We start from the raw sequence: 15,814 nt of genomic DNA on the forward strand, positions 1-15,814 counted from the left end.
CAAAAAAAAAAACAAACCTAAAAACTAAAAAAAGAGCATTCATAGAGGTAGGAGGAGACTAAAGAGCAAACAGTGGCATGAAAACCCAGAGAGAAAAGGGGCGATCAAAACTCTCAAGTGGTGTGGAAAGATAAAGAAGGATGAAGACTGAGAAAAGTCTATTAAATTTGGCATTTAAGAGTTTTGGAGATAACCTTATAGAGAGACCTTTTAGTTAAATAGGGAGATCAAAAGCCAGATTCTAGAAAATTTCAAAGGAAACAGAGGAAAGAGTAAAAGGAAAAGACCTGGAGGCACTAAATGTCCACAAGTTTTTCAAGAAGCTTAGCTAAGAACGAATAGCCTATATTCATCAGTGTATCGCACTATTTACTCTGCCTAGACTCACTTTCCAATAGTTAGCATATTCCCAAACTCTGCAATGCTCTTGAACTCACTGCCTGACAAATACTGAACACCCTGCTGCAGAACTCCTCTTCCTCAGCTGAATGCTCTCTACTCCATTCCCACTACATCTATTTGTCCCTGTTACCCTGTCCTCTGGAACACCTACTCCATTATCAACCAACCGCTCACCTTACATGGCCTCCTCTCTTGCTCATTTCATGTTCCAGCACTCAGTGAATTCTGCCAGTCTCCTAACAACACTCATCTATGGCCACCCTCTTGTCTAGTACTAGTTTCAATTCCCTTATACTCTACAATGTATTGCTCATGGTGGAAACTTTAGAATACTTCTGGTTACCCAATGGCAATTCGGTCTACTATTACCATTAAGATCCCTCTCCTCCTTTGAATTTCAATGTCCAAACTTATGAGCAAAACTAGATCCTGATAGCTATTATTTCCCAACCTCCAGGCTATTCTCTCTCCATTCTAAATATGTTGCCTGACTAACAGATAAGTTTTTCTTTCCACCTCAACTCTTCCCCTTTTTCTAGGAAACTTCAATATACATAGAGATATTATCTGAAATACCTTAACTCTCCAATTTCTCAATCTACTCAACTCCCTTGACCTACGCTTCCTCTCCATATTAAATATAGACACACACCTTTGATCTTGCCATCATCCACAAGTGTCTCATTACCAAGTTAAATAACTCTTTATTACCTTTGTCTGATCATGTTCTTTTACTGTTCTATCTTTTTCTATGCTTCATTCCTCCTATTCTTCATTCTCATCTTGATCTTTAATAACTCCATTCCTCAGTAAAATCCCAGGCCATCCATCACCCCTGCTTTGCTTATACTCACTCCCTCCTTTTCAATCTTGATACACACCTTAGTGAATCAGGGCAATTCTACATTATCTTCTACTCTTAAATACTTTGTTCCCTTGTTCTACTGCCAATCATGCCTTGCCAAATCTCAGTTCCCATCACAGAATCCCCGGCTCCAAATGCTGAATAGACTTTGAACAAACTGTGAAAGCGGGCTGAGTAGGGCCCACTTTAAATTTATGTAGGGTGAAAGAGGAAGAAACAAAATGAGAAGGAAGAATAAGCATTTGTATAGAACTATGCGCTAGGCACTGTGCTAAAAATAGCTAATCAAAAGTGGACCTTCAAAAAAAAAAAAAAGTGGGCCCTCACTGCAGTAGTCCAATCCCACTACTCCACTCTAAATGACTCCTTATCCTACTTATCACAGGAGTTGTTCAAACCTTATTCCCTTCCTTAAGATTCCCACACCATTCCCTCCCTCTACTCTTTCTGCTCAGGGCTTTATCTAAAACATTACCAAAAAAAAAAAAAAAAAAAAAGTGAGTCCATTTGCCAGGAGCTCCCTCTTTTTCTGTCTTCATCTCACATCCCTGAGACATTGTCCTCCACTATTCCCTCCTTCATTCACTTTCTTGATGACTTCCTACTTACCAAGACCAATCCTTCTAAAAGTATTCTTGATCCATCCCATTTCACCTTCTCTGTTGGAAAAGCTAACTCTCTCACTCAATCTCTGTCTTTCTCTCCAAGTGGTATCTTCACTTCCTTTCCTCTCACTCCTTTGTCAACCCTTTTCAAAATGGATGCCAAATTCATAACTCAATTGAAATTACTTTCTTCTATCTTTTAACTGCCAAATTCAATGGCCTCTTTCCTATTCTCATCATTCTTTACCTTTTCATAACATTTTACACTGTTGAGCAGCTTCATATCATGGATAATCTTCATCTATGGCCTTTGATGAGTCTTTTCTCTACTTTCTCTCTCTATCTACCTGTCTGAGCACTCCTTCTCAGTCCCTTTACTGGAACTTCATTCATGGTGTGGTAACTAAAATTTGAGTGTCTACCAAGGCTCTGTACTTGACCCTCTTCTCTTTTTTCTCTATAATCTCTTACTGGATAATGTCTTCAGCTCCCATAGGTTCGTATGCAGCTAATTCTCAGTTGTATTTGTCAAGTCTAAGTCTCTCTCCTGAGCCCAAATCCTGCATCACAAACCACCTGTTTCATATTGAAAACGAAATGTCCTAAAAGCATCTTAATGAGTTCAAAACAGACCACATTTTTTTCCCCCAAAAACCTGCCCCTCTTCTAAACTTCCCTATTACTGCTAAGGAAACCATCTTCTTTTCAATTACTTAAGTTCACAATCTCAGTGTCAACAAATTGATTTAGATATGTTTTCTCCACCTTTAAAATGTAAGCTCCTTGAGGGGTAGGGACTGTTTTTGCTTTTCGTTGTATCCCCAACACTTAAAGTAGTACCTGGCACATAGTAAGTGCTTAATAATGCTTACTGACTGATTGATAAAAGGAGAGTATTAGATTTATTTCCTGCAAATAGCTTAGATCTTCCCAGTAAAATATGAGGTGAGGTTCTCAGCTAAGAGGGTGGAATAAGAGTAGGCAGTGGAAGGCTTGAGAAGAAAAAGTTTGGACTTTAAAGGCAGAGATGAAATGTTACCCAAATGTTACACCTCTCCAAGATCCAAGTATAGTTTCTACATGCAATGGAGTCTTGAAAATACTTCTTTTTGTTGTTGCAGAATTAGTGGAATAAGCTGAAACCCACAATAACTAATCTGAAGCAGAAAACTATGCTTTGATTAAAGAAGTTCCAGTATATTTGTTTTTTAAAATTGATGTTAATTTAGTTATATCTTACATGAATCATTATTACAGATAATCCCAACATCCCAAAGATTGTATTTCAAAAGCTTCTTTTGTAAGCTGATTAAGTGAAGCACTCAGAATGTATTTTACTATTGTAAATGTTATAAACAGTAGTTAGATTCTCAGGTTATCCCACAAAAGGCTGTCATTGTCAATGATGTAGATGTCAAGGAAAAACAGTCCTAATCATGCTACACTAAGATCCCAAACCTGAAAGCAGAGGGGAAGAAGGTAAAAAGGAGGAAGATGACCAAAAAAGAAAGAAGGAAGGAGTAGGACAGGAAAATAAGAAATAAGGAAAAAGGAAGAGAAAAGGAGAAGGAAGAAGAGGAGGAACAAAAAAGAGGAAGAAGAAGAGAAAGAGGAGGAGGAAGAAAAGGAAGAGGAGGAAAAGAATGAGGAGAAGGAAAAAATAAGAGGAGTTTTTTAAACCTTCTTTAGTACAAAGACATTTCTAGGCAAAGTTTTTAAATGGATAAAGTTTTTTTTTAATGGATAAAGTTTATCTTGGGTATACTCTAAACTCCCATTTTTATAATTCTCTCTCAAGACTGTTATCCTTTTAATCCTAAAGCAATCGCAGCGTCCTCATGCTCCAACACCTCAATTTGTTCTATGCTCCACAAAATTACTTACCTCCCCCCTCGCTCCTTGTTCCAACCAAATTTCCCATTTTCTAAGTACAAATACTTAACATTAGGCATTAGGAATAAAATAATCTGATTAAGATATAAAGGTGAAATGACAAATAGCCCATTAGCCATTTAAGAGATATTTTTTAGTTTTGAAACTTAACTGTTCATCAAAAGACATTTCCAATATGTGAAATTTCAGGCAGTCAAAAAATACAGTGAAAATTTTGGGACAGATTTAGAAAGGATTTTTTAGAGCAGAAGACATTTGTCTTATGCATAGTAATGCATGCCAAGATTCCTGGGCTTAGTCCCCTAAAACCTTTATGTTTTCAGGTCCTACCCTGTCTCCACATGTGAAGTCACAGACTTTATAAAACCTATGCATATGGTTATGTCAAAACTCATCCTATATTTTCTTTAGTTCTCTTTCACACTGAGAAAAGCAAACATAATTGGAAGAAAATAATAATTTATAGTACCTGTCAAAGGATCGGAACTGCACGGGTTGCTCAGCAGAAAGATCACTAAGAGTGCCAAGGCAGGCTGGTGGAAGAAAGGCAGGATCCACAGTGACTCCATCTGCTGGCATGTTAACCAAGCTTCTAAGAATGTCTTTCACATTAACATTTTTTGCAGCTGGTACAGGGGGTACAGTCTTGGTATCTAACTCACTGGCTCCATCATTTCTGGCATCCTGAGATTTATTCACTTCTAAAGAGAGTGTGCACAGCACTTCACTGATGGCATCAGGACCCGCACTAACACACTGAGGCCCTGCAGGAACAGCTACAGCCACATTACTTCCTATGGCCGAAGTTGATTCTTCCCCACTACCAGAATTCCTTCTTCGCACTGATGCCACACTTGCAGAGTCTTCCATCATTGCTGCAGGCAATGGACTGCTGGCTGCTGTTGTGAATTCTAAATCTAATTCCAAAGACAATAGCAAAGAAAAATGAAATTGATTTCTGCTTCAAAGAAAAACTGCTACTAATAACCATTAAATAATATCTGAAATCTGAGGAATATTTGGGTACTCTTAGAAAGCATATAAACTGATGGCTTACATAATAAATAATGCATTAGATGGCTTTAAAAATTACTGCAAGAAAGGAATTAAGCTGTTAAAAAAATAAACACAACTTCAAAGAACCCCAAACGTATTTCAAATAGCCATTAAACCAGTTTTCACTCACATCAAATCACAGTACAGTAGTCATGAGTAAACACTCAAATTTCATTAAAGACTCCAAATCAAGAAAGATTAGTATTACTACCTTGAATATACAATCTTTTATTAAATTTTCAGTGCCAAATAAGAGCATTTAAAACCTTACCATTTGACGTTATATCACCACTTGCATTGCCAGATTCTTTCAAAGATTCATCACATTGAGGTTGGCGCATTTCATTTTGAGGTTCCAGAATGTCTCTATACTTGGACACCATGAGGACAGAGATAAAGTATACTACAGCCAAGGCCAGGAACTGAGCTTGTTTGCTATCCTCCTGGGAGAAAGCAGCAGTGGGGCAGGGAGAGAGAATAGGGTGAAAAGAGTTACTTTCATTATTACTGGATTATAGTCACATTGGTGGTTTACTGTTTTCTTTTTGTGTTGTTCTCTGGGTTTGGTTTTTGTTTGTTCTTGGAGGGGCAACTAACTGAACATAAACAGCACACCAAACATTTATTAAGCAAGAGAATATATTAAGTTCAGAGAATATAAAATAAAAAGAGCAAAAAGTCTGTTTTCAAAGAGCTGACATTCTACTGAAGGATATAAAAATCACACAGATAAGTATAATGAGCATAAAGGAGAAAGAATATTAATAACTGGGGGAATCGGGGTGGCTTCATGGCAGATGTGGCACCTCAATAAAGCCTTGAAGAAAGAATTACAAGAGGCACAGATGAGCAAGGAATCCACTGCAGGTTCAGGGAACATCCTGTGCAAAAGTAGAGGCAGAAGATGGAATATCAAATCTGGGACTAGTTCCATGGTCTAATTTGGATAGAAGGTAGAATTTATGAAGGGGAACAGCATAAAAATAATGCTAGAAAGTTATCCAAGAAACATGCTGTGCGGAGCCTTAAATGGCAGGCAATGGAGTTTTAATCTTCCCTAAAAAAAAATAGGTGGGCACTGAAGATTTGGGAGCAGGTGGGAGATATGGTTAGATCTCTGACAGAGATTTTGCTAGTCATGCAAGGGAGGTATTAGAGATGGAATTTGAATAGGAGAAACAATTAAGAGGCTATGACAGCAATTCAGAAATGATTTGATGAAAGCCTAAGGAAAAACTACAAACGGAAATAAGAAAACCAAAGGTACTGAAGAGACTGAATCAACAAGACCTGACAACTAATTAGATGGTGGGTTGGGGGAGAGAAGAGGTGGGGAAAAAGAAGGGACGAGTCAAGAATGACCCCAAGGAAGATGGATGACTAAGAAGCTACTTGTGCCTTCAAGGAAAAAAGGAAAGTTTAAAGGAAAGACAAGTTTCAAGAAAATAATCATAATGTCCATTTTGAAAGCAGCAAGTTCTTGAGGTGCCTTTCTTGAGCAAATGCCCATTAGTCAGATGATGATACAAAAGTGTAGTAAATGGAATAATGTTCAAAGATCATAGGACTACAGACTTATAGGTGGAAATGACCTCTGGAGCTACACAGTTCAACCTCTTCATTTGTTATATGAGGTTACTGAGACCCTAAGGTTTATGTTCTCAAAAGTCACACAGAAGTAGACACCAGAGATGAGTCTTGAACATAAGATCTCTGACTATAGAGTCAATACTATTTAGATGGCAACATGTTGCCACTCAGGAAAAGGTACTCAATTCATTGAATAAACATAGAATGTTGGTAAACTGACCTAAGACTAGGTTAGATAAAGGAAATTAAAGTAAAATTCTTGAAAAGTAAAAGCCCTCAAAAATCAAACATGGAAAACTGTGAGGCCTGAAGGGGTAGAATGAAGAACAATAATTCATTTGACACTCTATTTCATATGACACTCTATTATGTGTCATAGGATTATCGATTTAGAGCTGGAAGAGAAGTCAGTAGTCATCTAGTTGAATGCCATCATTTTATAAATGATGAAAATGAAGCCCAGAGGATGCAAATGACTGCTGCACAACCACTTGACAGCATATAAATATACTTATTTTAAGTAAGGAAACTGAGGAACTTACAGTTTTAATGAATTAGCCAGCAACACCGAGCTACAGAGTGGCAAAACTGACTCAAATCTAAGGTTTCTGAGAAAATAGGCCACAGTTTTTCGACTACTCTTTATTAAAGAGAATTAACAAAAATGAATAATGTAGTCTAACCAATAGAAGGTTGTACATTGATCACTGTTTTCAAGTACTTCTCTATAATGAAACAGGACAATGGGAAAGTACTTATTAAGCACTTTTTTTATGCCAAACACTCTAATCACTGGGTATACAAAAAGAAGACGGTCCCTACTTTCAAGGACTTCACATTCTGAAAGTATGCTAGAAACAATTTATAAATGTTCTTGGTTGTCACTTGGTGAGCTCTTTAAGATTCACAAAACAAAAATTTTTAACCTTTTTTTGCATCATGGACCCCCTCTCCTTTGGCTGTCTAGTACAGCTCTCCTTCTCCTTCTCCTTCTCCTTCTCCTACTCCTTCTCCTTCTCCTTCTTTTGGCTAGGCAATGCTCAGGGTCACACAACTAGTAAGTGTCAAGTGTCTGAGGCCGGATTTGAACTCGGGTCCTCCTGACTCTAGGGCCAGTGACAGTACTGTGCCACCGAGCTGTCCCTAGTGCAGTGCTTCTTAAACTGTGGGATATGGGGTCATATTACTGAATACGGGGGTCACGAAAAACTTGTCAACAGTAAAAGGTTTCTGAACATGCCACAACCAAAAATTAATTCAAAATCAAACATGTAATAAATTCAAGGTGTTTCTGGCAGTGTTCATTGGCATTGTTTGGGGTGATGGTATGCACAGTGCAAAGTGCTCACGTTGTATGTTCAGAGCAAAGGCTACAGTGAAGTTGTGCAATGCAACATGGTCAAGTGCTGCCAGAAACACCTTGGCTCAGATTCAAGACTACTGTACATTACAAATAGCAGTATTTTTACTGTACATACAAAATCGTCAAATGAATTTTGGCATGGGATTAGGACAGAATTTCCAACAATTTATGAAATGGTCTAAAACATACTTCTGCCACTTTGTGCTATATATTTATGTGAAGCGGTGTCCTCAGCATTGATGACTATAAAATCAAAATATAAAGCAATCTGAAAAACGCTGAAGATGCTCTAGCTCCTGCAGTATCAAATATTCTGCCAAGATTTAACTTTTTATGTAAAACTAAACAAGGACATCCATCTCATTAGTTTGTGAACTGGCTTTCATCTTTAATAAATGGTAAAATTATGTATACCAAAGAACTATTTTAAAATAAATTTCTTTATGATTTGTTATCAGCAAATGTTTGATTTGTATACCTATTTTATATACCTATATACCCAGGGTTGCATAAAAATTTCTTAGGTAAAAAGGGGTCATGAGTGGAAAAAGTTTAAGAAGGCCTGAACTAATGAAGCCTATGGACCGCTTTGCAGAATAATGTTTTTAAATACATAAAGTAAAATACATAGGCTTACAAAGGAAATCAATCATGTTGAAACAGTTAAAAACAAATTCATAGACACCAGGTTAAGAAACTCTATCACAGAATAAGGATGAATGTTAAGTATCTGAGATAATATTTCTTAGAAAAACACTTTATATGAAAAAAATTTTACAAGAGGCTTGAGTTTCACAAGCTCACTGTCTAGGCCTTTAGCTTCAACACACAATAACCAGCAAATAGTAGGTAGCTCAGAGATCACTGAGTAAAACTTTCTAATTTTCATATTAGAAAAGTAGCATTCAGAAATCTTAAGTAACTTGTCCATAGATACAAAGCTAGTTAGTTTAAAACAAATAAAAGTCCGATTAAGAAGCCAGGCATTCCAACTCCCAGTATATGATTTTTCCACATAACATGCATCTTCTAGTACAGATGGCTAGTAATTACCCTTGAAAGGTCAGGATTACAATCATCTTGAAAATATTGCTATTTGCTTAGAAGGATAAGACCCAAAAATCTCCATAATTAAGTAGTTTCAGAGACAGAACTCAGACTCAAAGATCAGACCACCACTGGACTGTATTATTATAGCAAGGAACTTCCCAAAACCAGAAGGAAAAGTGATTGGAGGCGAGAGGGGGAAAAGAGCAAGACACACATTGTAATATTATCACCAAGTTGATGGAAGAGGAGTGAGGAAAGATAGAATAGTCATATGTGGTTCCCACATCATATAGATAAAGAGGCTGGTCATAGGAGTGTACTTGTCAGTGGCCTTGATGATGTTGTGATAAGCCTTGGTTCTAACAAGTAAATTTTCATGGTAAAAAAAAGGCACGATCAATTAAGAATAAACATTAAATAATTTCAGTGCGAACCCTTTGATCCAGCAATACCACTTCTACATCTATATTCTAAAGAGATCACAAAGATGGGAAAAAGACACACATGTACAAAAATACTTAGAGCAGCTCTTTTTGTGGTGGCAAAGAATTGGAAATTGAGGGGATGCCCATCAACTAGGGAATGGCTGAATAAGTTGTGGTATATGAATGTAATGGAATACTACTATGCTGAAATGATGAGCAGGCAGACTTCAGAAAAACCTGGAAAGACATATGAACTGATGCTGAGTGAAATGAGGAGAACCAACAGAACATTGTACACAGTAACAGCCACACTGTGCGATGACTGACTTTGATAGACTTGGCTCTTCTCAGCAATGCAAGGATCTAAGACAACTCCAAAAGACTCACAATGGAAAATGCTATTTGCATGCATCAGACCATGTAGTCTGAAGGCAGATGGAAGGATACTATTCACTCTCCTTTTCATTTCCTATTTTATTTTATTGCTTGATTCTTGTGGATCTTCCCATAAATTCTAATTGTTCTTTACATCATGACTAATGGGAAAATATGCTTAATATGAATGTATAAGTAGAGCCTAAATATATCAGATTGCACATCATCTTGGGGAGGGTGAAGGAGAAGGAGGGAGAGAAAATATACAACTCAAAATCTTATGGAAGTGAATGTTAAAAACTAAAAATAAATTATTTTTTTAAAAAATGATAATTTCGGTGTCAAGATGGTGGAGTGAGGATGGAACCCTCTGAAGCCCTCCCAAATTCCTTTCCAAACAACTAGATAACCACCTCAGAACTGATCTAGGAGCAGGGAAGCAGCTTACCAGCATGGCAGGAAAGGTCTATTTCACTGGGATGGGAGGGGAGTAAGGTCCAAGAACAGTAGCAACAGCAAGCCTCACAGCAGGGGGCTTGCAGCAAGGCTCCAAGCCTGGGGCAATTGACTATCATGGCCCCGTACTCCTGTAAACCAGCAGCCCCCTAGGAAGCAAACAATCTAGGCAGGACAACAAGTCCCACTGTTGACCAGTTGTGCAGCCTCACCCCAAGCCTGCCCAACAGCAAGACTCTGCCTTGGGGCCTGCTAGCAGAGAGACCCCGTTCCCATAGCAACCAAGCAGCAAGCCCACACCCCTGTGGCCCACGAACAACAAGATCCCTCTTCCAGGCCTGCCACTAGAAAGACTGTTACCAGAGGAACCCAGCAGAAAGGCCCCAACCCCTGGGGAAAGCCAGCAGCTAAACCCCGCACCCAGGGGAGGCCAACAGAGGCCTCACCCTCCAGTACAAGCCAAAAGGGAAGCCTACTTTCCAGTGAAAGCAAGCAGCTAAGCCCTGAAACCAAGTGAAAGCCAGCAGTAAGAACCTGAGCACCAGAATAAAAAACTTAGGACAGTGCAAGACTAAAGCTCAATTCTCACATAAAAACACTAAGTCACAAAAAAGGCAGAGAAAATGACAAAAAACAAACAAAAAAAAAAGAGAAGTTAACTACAGAACGTTACTATGGTGATAGGGAGGATCAAGGCATAAATTTAGAAGAGGACAATAGTGTCAAAATGGCTACATGTGAAGCCTCAAAGAAACATGTAATTTGGACTCAGACCCAAAAAGAATTCCAGAAAGAGCTTCAAAGGCCAATTGGAGAATTAGAAAAAAAAAATTGTGGAAAAGAATTGAGAGTAATACAAGAGAATCATGAAAAAAAGAGTCAATAGAATGGGAAAAAATATACAAAAATTTACCAAGGAAAATAAATTCCTATAGAATTGGCCAAATGGAAAAGGAAGTACAAAAGCTCACTGAAGAAAATAATTCCTCAAAAATTAGAATTGAGCAAGTGGACGGTAATGACTCTATGAGACATCAAGATAAGATAAAACAGTATGAGGCATGAGTTCCGCTTCTGGGAGCCAAGATGGAAGAGTAATAAGTAAGTAGCTCTTACCTTCCCTTAACCTCTGAAAGCCCTGAAAATATCGCCCCAGGAAAAACCCTGGAACAGCTGAATCAGAAGAAAGACAGGGTACAGCAGTCCAGTAGCCCAAGTAGCTTGAGGGATTAACAGGAAAGACCCCTCTTGCTCTGGGGGAAGGGAAGCAGTACAGAACAGAGGCATCCAAGCAGGCTAGCAGAAAGCTGCACTTCAGCATACTAGGAGGAGATCCCAAAACCAAGGTGGTGGAGCAGGCAAACACCAACATCTGGACTCTGGTCTACTGAAAATCATGATGAAAAAGAGAGCCCTGGACAGTATCTTTCAGGAAATCATCAAGGAAAAATGCCCTGAGGTCCTAGAACCAGAGGGTAAAATAACCATAGAAAGAATCCACTGATCACCTCCTGAAAGAGATCCCAAATTGAAAACACCAAGGAATATAGTAGGCAAATTCCAAAATTACCAGGTCAAAGAGAAAATACTGCAAGCAGCCAGAAAGAAACAATTTAATTATTATGGAATTACAGCAGGGATTATACAGGACCTTGTAGCTTCCACATTAAAAGACTGTAGGGCATGGAATATGATATTCCATAAGGCAAAGGAACTTGGATTACAACCAAGGATCAACTACCCAGCAAAAATGAGCAAGATCTTTCAGGGGAGGAGATGGATATTCGACGAAATAGGGGGACTTCCAAACATTCCTGATAAAAAGACCAGAGCTCAACAGAAAATTTGATCTTCAAATACAAGATTGAAGAGAGACATAAAAAGGTAAACAGGACAGAAAGATACAATATGTTGTTAATAAGGGCAAACTGTTTACATCCCTACAAGGAATGATGACACTTGTAACTCTTGAGAACTGTATTGTTATTACATCATGTTAAAGGGGTATTCATAAAGGGAGTGGATATAAGTTGACTTTGATGTAATGACCAAAAAAAAAAAAATCTAATGAAGTGGGTTAAATGGATCCGTAAGTGGATTAATCTGATCTAAGAAAATGTACTGAGAGAAAAGGACAGGAAGAGGAAAACAAGGGTAAATTACATTACAGGAAAGGCACAAAAACCTATTACTGCAGAGGGAAAGAAGGGAGGGAGATGAGCATTGTTTGAACCTTACTCTCATCAGATTTGGCTCAAGAAGGGAATAACATAATCAATTAGGTATAGAAATCTAATTCGCCCTATAGGCAGTAGGAGGGTAAAGGGGAAAGAAAAGGGAGGGGGATAGAAGGGAAGGAAGAAGTAGTAAGGGTAAAGGGGAAGAAAAAGGAAAGGGCTAATAGAAGGGAGGAGGGGCTGAGGGAGGCAAAACAATAGTGAGGAGGGAAAAGGAGAAAGGAGAAAGAAAAGCATAAACGGGGGGGAAGAAGGAGGGAAGAAAGAATGGAGAGAAAGACACAGATAGTATTTATAACTGTGAATGTGAATGGGATGAACTCTCTCATAAAACAGAAGCAGATAGCAGAATGGATTAAAAACCATAATCCTACAATACGTTATTTGCAAGAAACACATTTGAAAAAGAGAGACACACATAGGGTAAAGGTAAAAGACTGAAGCAGAATATATTATGCTTCAGCTGAAGTAAAAAAAAAAACCAGAGGTAGCAATCCTGATCTCAGACAAAGCAAAAACAAAAATAGAACTTATCAAAAGAGATAAGGAAGAAAACTATATCCTGCTAAAAGTCACAATAGACAATTAAGTAATATCATTACTAAACATATATGCACCAAATGATACAGCATACAAATTCTTAGAGTAAAAGCTCAGGGAGTTACACAAAGAAATAAACAGCAAAACTATACTAGTGGGGGACCTCAACCTCCCCCTCTCTGAACTAGATAAATCTAACCACAAAATAAACAAGAAAGAAATTAAGGAGATGAATAGAATATTAGAAAACTTAGATATCATAGACCTCTGGGCAAAATTGAATGGGGATAGAAAGGAATATACTTTTTTCTCAGCAGTAAATGGCATATACACAAAAACTGACCATGTACTATGGCATAAAAACCTCAAAATCCAATGCAAAAAGGCAGAAATATTAAATGCATCCTTTTCAGATCATAATGCAATAAAAATTATATGTAATAAAGGACCATAGAAAGATAGACTAAAAAATAATTGGAAACTAAATAATCTAATCCTAAAAAATGATTGAGTCAAAGAACAAATCATAGAAACAATCAATAACTTCCTTCAAGAGAATGACAATGGAGAGACAACATACCAAAGCTTATGGGATGAAGCAAAAGCAGTTCTCAGGGGAAGTTTTATATCTCTAAATGCTTACATGAATAAAACAGAAAAAGAGGAGATCAATGAATTGGGTATACAACTAAAAAAACTAGAAAAAAAAATTGAAAATCCTCAATTAAACACTAAATTAGAAATATTGAAAACCAAAGGAGAAATTAAGAAAATTGAGATTAAGAAAACTACTGAACTAATAAATAAAACTAAGAGCTGGTTTTATGAAAAAACCAATAAAATAGATAAACCTTTGGTTAATTTAATTTAAAAAAAGAAAGAAGAAAACCAAATTGCCAGTATCAAAAATGAAAAGGGTGAATCCACCACCAAGGAAGAGGAAATTAAAACAATAATTAAGAACTCTTTTGCCCAACTGTATGCCAATAAATTTGATAATCTTAGTGAAATGGATAAATATTTACAAAAATACAAATTGCCCAGATTAACAGAAGAGGAAGTAAAAGACTTAATTAACCCCATCTCAGAAAAGGAAATTGAACAAGCCATTGCTGAACTCCCTAGGAAAAAATCGCCAGGGACCGATGGATTTACAAGTGAATTCTGTCAAACATTTAAAGAACAATTAATTCCAATACTATATAGACTATTTGGGAAAATAGGTGAAGAAGGAGTCTTACCAAATTCTTTTTATGATACAAATATGGTACTAATACCTAGACCGGGAAGAGGCAAAACAGAGAAAGAAAATTATAAACCAATTTCCCTAATGAATATAGATGCAAAAAATTTTAAATAAAATATCAGCAAATAGATTACAGCAACTTATCACAAGAATAATACACTATGATCAAGTAGGATTTATACCAGGAATGCAGGACTGGTTCAATATTAGGAAAACTATGAGCACAATTGATCATACCAACACCAAAACTAACAGAAACCACATGATCATCTCAATAGATGCAGAAAACGCTTTTGACAAAATACAACACCCATTCCTATTAAAAACACTAGAGAGCATAGGAATAAATGGAGTCTTCCTTAAAATAACAAATAGCATCTACCTAAAACCTTCAGCAAGAATCATATGTACAGGGGACAAGCTAGAAGCATTTCCAATAAGATTGGGCGTGAAACAAGGATGTCCATTATCACCACTGTTGTTCAATATCGAACTGGAAATGTTAGCTTTAGCAATAAGAGAAGAAAAAGAAATTGAAGGTATTAGAATAGGCAAAGAAGAAACAAAGATATCACTCTTTGCAGATGATTTGATGATATACTTAGAGAATCCTAGAGAATCAAGTAAAAAAACTACCTGAAATAATAAACAACTTTAGCAAAGTTGCAGGCTATAAAATAAACCCACATAAATCATTGGCATTTCTAGATATTACCAACAAAGCACAACAGCAAGAGACAGAAAGAGAAAGTACGTTTAAACTTACTGTAGACATTATAAAATATTTAGGAGTCTATCTCCCGAAACAAACCCAGGATGTCTATGAACACAATTACAAAACACTTTTCATGCAAATAAATCTAAATAATTGGAAAAACATCAGTTGCTCATGAGTAGGCTGAGCTAATATAATAAAAATGACAATTCTAATTAAGAGCTAATTTCTAAGCTAATTTACTTATTCAGTGCCATACCAATCAAACTACCAAAAAATTATTTTATAGTTAGAAAAAATAATAGCAAGATTCATTTGGAAGAACAAAAGTTCCAGGATATCAAGGGAACTAATGAAAAGAAATGCAGGGGAATGTGGCCTAGCCATCACAAATCTTAAATTGTATTATAAGGCAGCAATCATCAAAACTGCTTGGTACCAGCTAAGAAACAGAGTGGTGGATCAGTGGAATAGGTTAAGTATGCAAGACACAGTAGTCAATGACTATAGTAATCTATTATTGGATAAACCCAAAGACCCCAGCTTCTGGGATAAGAATTCACTCTTGGACAAAAACTGCTGGGAAAACTGGAAAAGATTATGGCAGAAACTAGGCATAGATCAAAATCTCACACCATATACCAAAATAAAGTCAAAATGGGTTCATGATTTAGATATAAAGGCTGATATTGTAGGTAAACTATTCCTTGCTCTGCCAGTTTGCCTATCAGATTTATGGAGAACAGAAGAATTCATGACCAAACAGGAGATAGAAGACATTACGAAACGCAAAACAGATAACTTTGATTACAATAAATTGTAAAGTTTTTGCACAAACAAAGCCAATGCAACCAAGATTAGAAGGAAAGTAGAAAGTTGGGAAAGAATTTTTACAACCAGTCTCTCTCATAAGGGCCTCATTTCTAAAATATATAGAATTAAGTCGAATTTATAAGAATACAAGTCATTCCCCAATTGATAAATGGTCAAAGGATA

At 37.0% G+C, this 15,814-nt stretch overlaps 1 protein-coding gene across 7 annotated transcripts in view; it reads right to left on the reverse strand.

The window, feature by feature from the left end:
• The window catches only part of LRBA (LPS responsive beige-like anchor protein), a 676,054-nt gene that overhangs the window by 510,348 nt on the left and 149,892 nt on the right, over positions 1 to 15,814 (reverse strand). For all 7 annotated transcript variants that reach the window (XM_027866938.1, XM_027866942.1, XM_027866935.1 and 4 more), the window contains 2 exons: positions 5,093 to 5,264; positions 4,235 to 4,682 (listed from right to left, as the gene is read on the reverse strand). In XM_027866938.1, coding sequence (XP_027722739.1) covers positions 4,235 to 4,682; positions 5,093 to 5,264 — 620 coding nt within the window. The remainder of the gene's footprint in view (positions 1 to 4,234; positions 4,683 to 5,092; positions 5,265 to 15,814) is intronic.

This window comes from Vombatus ursinus, unplaced genomic scaffold (genome assembly GCF_900497805.2).
Source record: "Vombatus ursinus unplaced genomic scaffold, bare-nosed wombat genome assembly UNPS02014784.1, whole genome shotgun sequence".
NCBI classification, from domain to species: domain Eukaryota; kingdom Metazoa; phylum Chordata; class Mammalia; order Diprotodontia; family Vombatidae; genus Vombatus; species Vombatus ursinus.